The sequence below is a fragment of the Struthio camelus genome, chromosome 1, assembly GCF_040807025.1.
Source record: "Struthio camelus isolate bStrCam1 chromosome 1, bStrCam1.hap1, whole genome shotgun sequence".
In the NCBI taxonomy this organism is placed as follows: domain Eukaryota; kingdom Metazoa; phylum Chordata; class Aves; order Struthioniformes; family Struthionidae; genus Struthio; species Struthio camelus.
The window spans coordinates 117,262,142-117,274,310 of NC_090942.1; the positions used below are offsets into that span (position 1 = coordinate 117,262,142).

General features: G+C 36.9%; 1 protein-coding gene across 6 annotated transcripts in view; it reads left to right on the forward strand.

Annotated features, from left to right (window-relative positions):
* The window catches only part of GABPA (GA binding protein transcription factor subunit alpha), a 33,694-nt gene that overhangs the window by 4,713 nt on the left and 16,812 nt on the right, over positions 1 to 12,169 (forward strand). For all 6 annotated transcript variants that reach the window (XM_068911388.1, XM_068911378.1, XM_068911406.1 and 3 more), the window contains 2 exons: positions 2,688 to 2,832; positions 5,179 to 5,263. In XM_068911388.1, the coding sequence (XP_068767489.1) occupies positions 2,688 to 2,832; positions 5,179 to 5,263 (230 nt within the window). The remainder of the gene's footprint in view (positions 1 to 2,687; positions 2,833 to 5,178; positions 5,264 to 12,169) is intronic.

A 12,169-nucleotide genomic window follows, 5' to 3' on the forward strand; every position in this document is an offset into this window, starting at 1 on the left:
TTTAACAGTTATGCTGTGTTAATATCTGAATATGATTTCTCCTGAAGCCCATATACCCTCCATGTAGACTAATGAATACATTACTGGCAAGAATTTAAAATTTAAGCCTAATTTGAAAGTTTAAGCCCTTTCTTTCGGCACAGAGGCAAATGACGTTACTCCTGCCTTTTGACTGTACTTATCCGTTGTTCCAGTCTCTGTCAGCTGTTAGATTTTCTCTTTGATCTTTCTTGGGCCAGTCTTCACTGTTTATTCCTTCCCCCCCCCCCCCCCCCCCAGGTCTTAGTTTATCCTATTATTTTCTTAAGAAGTTCTGCTTTCAGCACTGTCTTCCATGTTCAGACACCTCTTTCCAAGTGTCATGGAAACGTCCCATTCTAAAGTTCTACTCCTTTCCTGTGTAAAGTTTTCTATTTTTAATAGAAAAAGTAAGTTATCGTATGAAGTGCATTTCTGCCTTCACTGAGGGTTTCACTAGTGCCAATGAGGCCTAGATTTATTTAATCACTCCATATAGAATTTGTTATAGCACTTAGACTTAAAAAAGTCCCAATTGGAGACATCAGTCCTAAAATATTGAATTTTCAGGTAATCTGGCATGTACCTCGTGATTATGCATGTTATAGTGATCTCTCTGGCTAGCTTATTGCAGCCTGAAAAATTGATCTTAAAAGCAAACTGCAGAGCTGAGTGTGGCCTAACTTTAGACTGCAGAGACTTGAAGAGAGAAGAAAGAGAAGTGTGCATCCAAGAGGTTATTGTGCAGATATATTTACCTTGGGAAAATTTTCTTTTGTCAGCCCTATCCCAAGCTTTCTGCCTAAGTATTTAGTGAATTGCTTAGTCCGTTCTTCAGTTACCCCAGTTAGAAAGCTGGTCTTTGTCTGTTCAATGCAGATTACAGGATGCTTAAAGAGATCAGGAAGGGACTGTTTCTCTCACTGTGGAGGATGACCACAATTTTTAAAAAGTCACATCCAGTATTGGACAGCAAGGCCCTCTGCTGCACCTCAGCCAGCCCTAGAACTGCTACAGTTCCCAGTGCAGCATTTTAAAAGGCATATTCACTAGTTCTGGTTTTCCTTAGTGGTGGTCTTCATAAATCATAGGAGTCATAACTGACATTTTATCTGCTTATCAAGCAGTTTGAAATCATAGCCTTGTTAAACAAAGTAAGTTATCCTCACTCAAAACATGCAACCTTTTCTTCCTCTGTTAAATACTCTATGTGTTATAGTTTGTCCCTTGATAAAATATAATTGTTTTTTAACATATAGCATTAATCATTTCAATTTGCCAGTATAAAGGGTTTAGGGGTGGGAGTGAGGGTTGCATTATGGAGAAAGCAAAAAGGATTTGAGCATTAATTACTTCAATGTCTGGAAGTAGTAAAACTTTCAGAAACCTCTTGGAAATTTTTTTAATCACCCAAGACATCTTATCTAGTTGTTTAGGCACTATTTGTAGGTTAGGAATAGTTTTAAAAGTTGTTTACTTACAATTTAATTTTCCCCAAAATAACAACTGTTTACTTTAAGAAGAAATACTAAGCCATTTTTGGGAGAGGATGTAAACAGCACACAAATCGAAAATTCAAATCAGACTTTTTTAATGACTTGCAACTGAAGAGTTTTTCTGCCGTGATGGAAGGAATAAACTATCTTTTTTCCCCAGCACAAATCTTGCCAAAGTTTTGAAGAGCATATAAAAATAGAATTTTTTTAATACGAAGCTGGCTACTGTCCTAGCTGCATAACATTTTTCTTCATAGAATCCATTGTAGAATTTGTCTGTTTATGATCATTAACAATCCAAAAGGAATGAATAGGAAGGCAGCAAAGACTGCAAATGGTGCAAAATGAACATAGGTTAGCCAAAATCATGAAAGACGATTTGCGGAGGGACCTAATAAGACTAGGTAATTGGGAGTCATGATGATAAAGCTGTACTGAGCAAATGCAACGTAGTGCCTAGTGGTAGGAATGACTTGCGCTGCATTCATTAGGAGCTCTGAACGTCAGTAAAAAATCAGGGAAAGACCTGGGGTCTATTTAACAAAAGTATATTTTAATGATATGCAGTTGTGTTCTAAGAAGAAACACTAAAATTTTAGTGAGAATGAACAGAAAACACAACTGATGTGTATGATGCCATATGGATCAAAGGTATAGCTCCGTTTTATTTTTTACGGCTTATCTTATTTTTTACGCTAAGTTCTAATAGTTGTGTTGTATAATTATAATTAGTCATTAAGTCGTTTTTAGATCAGGCAAGACTGTAAATACTAGCAAGTTTGAGAAAGTGATTAATAAGATGCAAGGTGAGATTACAGCGAGATGCAAAGTTGTAAGTGATATTAAAGTATTTGAAGAGACTCCTGTTTATACATCTTTGTAATATGTAGGGACTTTGAATGAAACTAGAAAGCTTTTACAACTGAGCTCCTCCAATGGAATTGTTAACGTTAAATAGAAATTTAGTTATATGTAATTGCTTATACTAGTTAATGATGTAATTGGTTGATAAAACACACTAGAATTGAGCTCAACTACGTGCATTTTGTAAAGCAGTTCACCTGTATATAGGGGTGAGCACAGAGGAGATGGAATTCAGTCGCCTCTACGAAAAGGAGTGACCAATTTCAGTGCTGTTGTTTCATGATCTGTTGTATTCATTTGGTATTTAAGCATTGTTGAGCAAACCTATACCACAGCAGAATTTGTGAGTCAAGCTATTGACATCAATGAACCAATTGGAAACCTTAAGAAGTTGCTGGAACCCAGACTGCAATGTTCCTTGGATGCACATGAAATTTGCCTGCAAGATATCCAGGTAAATAGAAAGACTGTGGAAAAGTACTTTCAAGGATTTGCACTCTGTTTTGAGAAACATTTTACATGCTTGGTCCTTTTCTTCCATTTATGGAATTCATGCTTCATTTGGTGTATACAGTACAATTAAGTGTATGATTTTGTCATCTCCTGATTATTTAATATGCACGCGGTAATTCAGTACCAAGAAAACCAGAAGGATTCATCGATCATGTGGGGTCAAAGGGGTTCATGGCAGGGTGGGGGGAGCCCAAACACAGAAAGACCCTTCCAAATGTAAGAACATCGTTGTATTTCAGGAGCATGAGGACAATGGCAATACTATTTAAGTAAAAACTCTTAAGGCAGCTTACATCGTTTGTTGCTCTCTGGACTTCTGGGAGTCTAATCTTGCTTTGAATCTCTGAATAAAGAGAGTTTGTTTTTATAGTTTTCATGCGTATAGGTAGCAAAACATTACTCAAGAAACTTTCCATAATGATATGTTCTTGGCAGCTGAAAGCCTAAAATAGGTGGTTACTGTACTGTTCCCTGACTGATGCATAATTTCAGCGTAGTGTAGTATTTAGTGGTAATTCATTTAAAGCTTAATAGAGCTGCCATAGATAAAAGCTTGGTAACCTTCTCTATTGTCCTTCACAGTTCCTTGGAGTACCAGAAAAATCAGTGGTGTGTTTAGCACAACTCTGAGATTTTCATGATTTGGATAGTAATGAAAAAGATTTGAAGTTCTTAAGGGGGCTCTGTCGTAAATTTTGCCATAGTGATACCAGGGAAATTGCTTTCCTGTTTCTAGATCTCAGTCTTATCATTCTAATTGCTTTCACATTGCATAGCAATTCATTTTAAATATTTCAAAAATTAGTAGCATTGCACTAAACTCTCAGAACCACTGTAACAGCATTTAACAAGGCAAAAAGGATGGTACTTTAGATCATGGATGTTTCCAAATACCGTTACCAAAAAAATTAAGGCTTTTAAATTATGGTGGGTAATCAGGTTATTGTTGTGATCTTGTTAAAGCTCTGTTGATACAGCCATTGGAGTTTTCTCATAGGCTGTTCAGAAGAACAGATAATGGCGGAACGTGACTTTCATTAGAGATAAATGCAGTGAAGTTCTGGAGAAGTACATGTGTACATGTCAGTAACTTGCTGATGGAAAAGGAAGAAAGCTAAATTTTATTTAAGTGAACTAACTTAATTAGAATTTTTCAACATGTTAAAAAAGTGGGATTAGAGATTCTTCACCCCGCGCATCTTTCCATAATTTTAGCAAGATTAAAAGTGGGAAAACTTAGTCTTGCAGAAGAAAAAAGACTGTATTTTGGTGGGGGGAAGAGATGATTTCCAGCAGAAACTGAAATTTTGAATGTTCTTCCCTGCATACTCTGGACACCAGGCAGCAGGTTCCTAGTAACTTCCAGTGAACTCTGTGCAATTGCTGCAGATGATGAGCTCTCATATTAAATAGTATAGTACAAAGAAGATTATAGGTACTATTTTATACTGTGTATATTTTTGTACATAGATATGAGTATACATCACTCATTCTATTTTAGTCAGCAACAGATTTGAGTAATATAATTACACTAAGATTTTTGGGCAAAGGAGAAGAACCTCATGTAATGACAGAACGCGATTCTGAAACGATGTCAGAAAGATTGAAAGATTAATTTGAATTGATGTTAACACTGCCTGTGTAGCAAGATACAAGATTTCGGAGGAAATCTATTTAATTCTGAAGCAAAAGCCAGTTGACATGATTATCTCTGATCAGCATGTACTGGAAAGACTGCAGAAAGAATATTGCTGTTTTCCCCAGAATGTAATTTTTCCTTTTTTTTTTTTTTTAAAAAAAAAAAAAACTCTTCCACCCCACCCCGCCACAATTTCTACGAGCATCACCATGTGTTAAACAGTACAACTACTTCACTTTGTGTTTAGCCAGATGTTTATTTGTAGTGAGTCAGACATCTTTGACCTTTCCAGAAAAAAACAGGGAGAATACTGCTTTTAAGATGAGAATATTTATTAAGTTATTAAAAACTGAGAAAAGGAACTCTAGAAATTTTTTACAAAGTAAGGGTTCTTTCAGCCATTCCTTTACTAATCAGGTCAAAAAACGTTCCTGTAAGTGAAACACTTCCTTAATCAGAACAGGGTGACAGATTTCAAATTCTGATGAAGTTCTTGGTGTCATGTACTATGTCTACTTAGTAATAAAAATATTTTTACCCTTCTTTAGAAAATTCACTGCAGTTATGAAATATTTCTGAAGTTCAAAGGAAAGCGTTTCTTGCAACTGTGAAACTAATACATGTGGGTTTTCTTCTGCTTTTATCAAGCTGGATCCAGATCGAAGCCTTTTTGATCAAGGCGTAAAAACAGATGGAACAGTACAACTCAGCGTGCAAGTAATATCTAGGCAAGGTAAGTAGTGAAGTTTGTCTGTTGTCCAGACAGAGTAATATTGTTGGACTGCTTGTGATCAAAATCGGTCCTCTACTCTTTCTAGCAGTAGTACTGAGAAAGTAACTGAACTCTCACGTAGATTCAGAATGTCTTTTCCATTGTGTACCGTGGTTATATGCAGTAGTAATTAAAATAAATATGGTGGACTGATGCTATCCAAAATGTCTTTTCTCTTATAATAACTTTGTATCGATTTTACAGTAAAGGAAAAAAAAAAAAACCTGAGCAAATAGTGGTAGTTGCCTAGAGTATGAGGCTTTCATTAAGGATGACTAGTTACTCATACTAGACCAAGCATCTAAGCAGGCAAAAGCTTTTTATCTAGCTGTGTGACAGTCCTGTCTTAATGAGGAGTGTCGATTGTGTACTTCCTGAATAGCTGGCTTACGAGAGTACAAGCACCTGCCTGAAAATTGGTATGAAAGACTGGGCTCACCATCTGTTACCTGTTCTTTTTTTTTTTTTTTTTTTTTTTTTTTTGGATGAGTATTTGGACTAAACCATTGTGACAGATGAGCATTAACCAGATGGGTAGGCATTTTTTGATACAGAGTCTTCATTTGTTTGCAGTGTCAGGCAGACCAGGATTTAACCTTGTCAAATCCTCAGGAATTAGTAGCTCTGTTGTGTTGCTTTGTGCCCTGTTCTTTTCCTTTGCGCCCTCCATGTGTCTATGTGAAAGCACTGCAGCCGCTCACTGAGAAACTGCGTATTGGACTCAGAAACAACTATGAGTGGTTCTAATGTTTGTCATATTTTCAAATCAGCAATGGCAGCAAGTTCCTATTGGATCGGGATATCTTTGATTTTTCTGTTTTGAGTTATGTCAGCTGAGCAGATTATCAAAATTTGGGGACCACGTTCGGTTTTCTTGTGGTTTTAGCATAGATTAGACTGAAGAAATCCTTTATATTTCCTACTAACAGTGTCCCGTAGGACTAAGGGTTTATATTTAAAGCCATCAGGAGACGGGTACTAGGTGGAATTCCTATATGCAAATAATGAGGAATTCCTAAATTCCTCATATGTAGCTACTCTTAATTCGTGGCCAGTAGCTTATAACGTGCAGTGCTCAGACTTCCATTTTCCGAAGGATGCAGGTGATGATAAGGATCTTTCAATAATACCTTCCATTTTCTCCTGTGTTTTCATTATTGGTAATGCAAAAGGGAGGTGCATGATGAAATAGCCCAAAGAGGCTCTTTTTCTTTTCCCTCTTCAAAATAAACACCTAAATATTAAATGCTTTTGTGTAACTTCAGTGTTATTTTTCAAGCCCTGATACTTAAGCAACTTGTAAGAAATGTGACTGTTCAAACCAAGTAAAATGTGATAGGGCAGAAGATCACAAAACAAATGGCATAGATACAAATATAAAGTAAAGGAAGTACTTGGATCACTACCAGGGAGAAAGTTTTGACGCTCTGACTGCAGTGTCTCATTAAAAGGAGTTTTGTGTTGTTGCTAAGGATATGGAACCATAGGAAAAAAACAGCTTCCTATGACCCTCCCCTCCCCCCTAGTTCCTTTTCTGTTCTGTGGATAAAGTATCTGAAAGATTCTTCCCCCCCCACCACATCCCACATTACCTTTTACAGAATGAAGCAAGCAATAATCGGTGATGCTAATCCTTGTTGTGGACTGGATTCTCTTATTTCTTGAGAGGCAAACTGCTATGTCAGTTCAAGTGTTGTATCAAATTCTGATTAGCCATCTGTAAATGCAGAGGAGTAAACACCAGCTAGAATATAATCCAGTGTAGTTTTTTATAGCATTTTGTACAAAAGTACTATAGTATACATTATGGCAGATTAAATATCAGCACAAAAGTCAGATAGCAATACATTTAGTAGGTAGGCTTTGCCCCTATTGCTTAAAGTTTTGGTGTGGGGGGGGTGTTAGCCACCCTTGCTTATTTACTTCATTAGAAAGACCATTCTGCCATTCCATCTTAGCTTCACTCTTTTTCTCTTGGTTTGAAGAATGGAGATGCGTATGTTTTTCCTGCCGCTGTTGAGAACATCTGTTTTCGGGGCAGCCTGGTTCTACACTGCTCTCAAATAAGCCTCTTACACGTATGGGGAGATCTGAGGAACAGTGTTGCATGATATGTCAAAGAATTTGAAAGAAGCTTTAACTTTGAAGACCTCCATAGCAAATTTTTTTTTTAAATCTAGATACAAGTTATATCTAATTACGGATTTATCCTACCTCTCTGACTGATGTAACATTAACATTTTGCCATCCTTAAACTTTAAGAGTTGATATTCCAGAAGATATGAATTTTGATGCTGGATTAGATTTTGGTAGTCTATTTAGTCAAATGCTTAGTTCATGTAGTTTCTTTATGGTAGATAGTTTATCTTACCCATTGCTGGGTTTTAGCATTTATGAGGAGATACTGTCAAGAAGTTGAGACTAGCTAACTGATTGAGGCTTGTTCTTTTCAATGAACGTCACTATGCACATGGCTTCCAGCTAACGCTGTCCAAAGTTGGGTGGGTTTTTTTGAGATGTGGTAGAATTGTTTCTGATCCTACTTTTAGTTGCTTACTTTGATGTGAAAAAAGTTGATCAGCTTTTCAAGTTGTAACTTTCAGTGCTGGGTGTATGGCTTAAGTTGAAATCTCTTTTGGGAGAACTTCCCCCAACAATATCTCCTCGAGAAGAAGTTGAGTAGCTGTTTTGTTTGTACCGCAGTAATTTTGAATGACTTTCATGAAGAAACACACTATTGCACTTGTGATAAAAGAATATTTTGGTAGAAGAGTTGTATGTCAGCCAAAATGGCTGCAAAACAATATTGTTGTGCAAGAAATATTGTATAGGCAACATCATAACTTATTTTTAACTTTTTAATTTCCTGTGACTGAGAGGACCTGAAGGAATCGTATCTTCTCTCTTCTACCTCCTTAATCACCAGAGTAGAGGCAAGTCTGAAGGGAAGCGCTTACTACACTTTTTGCAGATGAACTATAGGAGACAGCGGTACTGGATTCAAAAGGCTGGAATGAGAGCAGGGAGCAGTGGTCTCTGTCTATCATTGGTTTAAGCAATAGAAGGGGAGAGACCTGAATTATGCAGGTGTCTAATGTGGTTTTACTTTCTTGTTTGTTTGGGTGGTATACAAACAGGTAGTTCAGTTAGCCTGGCTTTCAAGACATTCAGGTACAGAATAAAACAAGCTTAAGCTTGTCAAGGCAGTGTTTGGGAATGAGAGCGTCTGTAGTTGCTCTGTCTGTGTTGAACTCAGTTTCGCTAGTGTGTGTTACGCACGCCCAGAGCATTCCTGCAGGGTTAACGTGTTCCTGGACAGGTGCAGTTCCACTTACTGTTTGAATGCTTGACTAATGCAAGAGCATAGTATCAGCAGTTTTCGTTGAGAATCTCTGAGCATGTGTACATAGCTGTGCTATAGGTAATTACAGAGATTTTGGGGTTAAGCAGTGGTAAAGCCTGAAATGTTCTTTAGATTTAGGTATCTGAAGTCTGAGTCTTGTTTTAAGTGTGTAATTCCTTATCTGACTGTGTCTTCTAAAGTGTTTTTTGCTATAACTAGACTTCAATTTTTAGTATGTAAAGGAAGGGTTCGTTAGCATAATGAACCACGTTGATTTAGATTAAAGGTGCAGTTTGACTGATGTCCTGTCTCTGCCTGTGGTCGTTAGAGAACAAAATTGGAGTGCCCGTAGATCAATCTTACCCTCATATATTCTCTAGCTTCAGACGATTAGCACTGAAGGGACTTGTGCTGGGAGCTACATCTAGAAATCTTGATAGCCAACCTCCTTGAATTTTTGTTCTCCTTTTTGGACCTCTTTACGCTTTTGATGTGTGTGAGATTCTGTGACGTTGATGCCACAATTTATGTGGTGACCAAGGAAAATGGCTGTAAATTTATCATAAGAAATAATTTATAAAAGCTTTATAAGATAATTTGTAACTTTTAACTAGAAACTATCAGAAATAAAGCTGCAAGAAAGTATAAAATCTAACTTACTTCAAGGCATATGTGAAACACGTTTTCCTGAAATACTTAGCATATAACGTGAAACAGAATACAGGCTTTGCTTCCACAAAATCGAAAGTGGTCATCTGTTTTCTTATCAAGTAGGTAAAGGGAGAGATTTAAGAAGAGATGCAGACAAATCCAGTGAATGTATTTTAATTTAACATTGCAGTAAGGTAGGTGGCAGACTTGCTTCACAACGTTTTTACTTATAAGCTGATCCGTCTACAGATTCATCACTTTGATCTCCATGTTTGCAGTACGGATAAAGCAGCAGATTCAGTTTGTGATTTGTTTGTTTGTTTTGGCATGTAGCTGTTTGACAGACGGTGAGTTATTTTGGAGCAATAGCGAACAGCTTTCTAGAAGCTTTTTCTGGTTACTTTCTTTGCTTATTCTTTGAGGATCAAAAAGTACAACTTAAACCCTTAGTATCTTCCCTTTCTGAATTTAAAACGAGTCTGTGTTTCATATGTTAAAACCTAGTCAAAACACTTGCTGTTCTATGTAAGTGTTCTTACTTGTTTGCTTTATCTTCATGTCTGTTTCTTCTTCTAGTCAATCACTTATTGGTTGCCTACATCTGTTTTCACATCCTTAATTTCATATTACTGTACATGAGCCCTTTGAGTTTATTTTTTTTTCCCCTCTGCTCTCTCAACCTCAGAATTTTTTGTTTGAATTCTGTTGTATCAACCTCTGATCAGAGCAGCTCCAGTATTTGCAGTCTGGTAATCAAAATTAGAACTAAGTCTGTATAAGATGATTTGAATGACATGTTCCTTTTATGTTTTGCTTAAGTAATAAATACAATAGGGAGCCTCAGGAGTCTCATACTTGTGTGTCACTTCAGGGTAGATTGTTTAGAATGTGGAGCTATGTTTTAAGTGCACTTCAAATGGATTTCTTTAAAGGAGAAAGATGATTTCTGAGCAGAGATTAATACACTTTTTAAATTAGGGTTGCAGAGAGGCAGCACCAGAAGCTGCTCATATACTTAAGGAGACTTTCACTTGTCCTAAACTACTGCTTGGAAAAGATGCTAAACTGGCAACCCTAACAACATAAAACATATTTGGCCACATAGCATGCAATGAATGGTAAGACTCTCAGCAGGACGGTTGTCAAGTTTTCCAGAAAGTGATGGAGCCATGGAAGTACCAGCAAATGACCAAAATAAGGAATACCTGATTGGCCCACTATATTATGACTGGCAAACTGGATGTTCATTTATTCCGCTGCTGCTACGCGATCTGTGGTAGAGAGTGCGTTTTTGTTCCTTTCTTTCAGTCAGCACAATTTTTGCTCAGTTTTATCAGTTATATGCACATTACAAGTTAAAAGCGTCCACTCATGCCATCATTCTGCTAATGATGTCAACTTTCATCTCTTTAGTCTGCTGCTCTCTTAAACACCTTTGCATTTTTTTCCGTGCATAGCAAAAATCTGAAGTCATCACCTTATCCTCTTCTCCAAGTCCCACTGTGAGACCTACACTTGTGAGGCTTGTTGAGTGCTTTCACTTGAGCATGATTAAGTAGGCAAAGAGTTGAAGCTACTTTGTTATGATGCTGAATATTTTTTACCACGTCTACTTATCCATTGTCTGAGGTTCCCCCCCGCACCTTTTCCACTCCATAGTTCTTGACAAGATTGACAGCCTTGCCTAAATTATTCCCTTTTTTGGGGAGGGACTGAATTTTTATTTGTGTAATGTTCAAAGCATCGATGTATGATATGGAACCCAGATGTTAATATAATTTAAAAAAAAAAGTTCAAGTCTTCCTGTATATTTCATTGAAAACAAACAACAAAACAAAACTCTACGTTATTCTTCAGCTTGGTTTTGTTTCCTAAAATGTCAAGTTCCCCAACAAATTTTAGTAAGAATTTAAAGTTAGTTGGAAGATCAAAAATGGCACGCTTCTTGCTTTTGATTTCTTTAGTTAGTTTTGATAATGGTATAAGTGCAGATATGATATTGTGCCTGACAGATCAAACATTAATATTAATGCAACCAAGTGAATGAAAGCACTGACTTAGTGTCTGCCTCTACTTGTCTGTGTTTCTTGTTCAGGAAGGTTGAATGGGAGTAGGGTGACAAAATTTGGGCTATTGTGCTTCACATGTTATTTGGAAAACTCTCTCTGAAGTAGAATGTCAGGAGTAGTATGGGTTCCATCCTACTGTGATTTTTTTTTTCCAGTGATTTCTTTGGGTTTTTTTGCGAGCTATTTATTTTCTCTTCACATAGAATTCATCCATGAAGACTTCAGTGTGTGTCCCTTTACTACAAAGCATAGCATTTCCATTCAGCGTTTGTCTTGCATCTTCAGGAAACTTCTGATAAAGGAAAAAAATAAACCTTTTATTGAATTGGAATGTCTGTAGTCACTGAGTGTTTTCTAACTGACGTTTTCTCGCATTAGTTGATTTCAAATCTAAAAAGGTGCAGTAGGAGAGAGAAGTAGAGTTGACCTAAAAGTTCATGACCAGAATGAAATACCAAACAGTAGCTATAACAACAAAACAGGTGATTTCACCACCAGTGTTGTATTACCAGAATTGTATTTTTCCTTGTTTGCCCTGTGTGTCATGCAAGTTTGCGTAGAAAACTCACGGCTGAATAAACTGTACTGTCTTCGTATTGTTCCGTTTTTGTCGTTTTTCTCAAGGTGATTTCGTTTAAAGGCAATGGAAGTTCTTGTCTGAAAAGAACTGTTTGTTCTTATGGAAGTACTACTTCTGTTTTTCCTCCTAAAAGGCAATAGATTGTGCTTTTAGTTTTTGTGGCAGTATCGCCTACGGAACCAACCTTGTTGTGTTGAGTTTTAATATAGATTAGACAGCAAGGA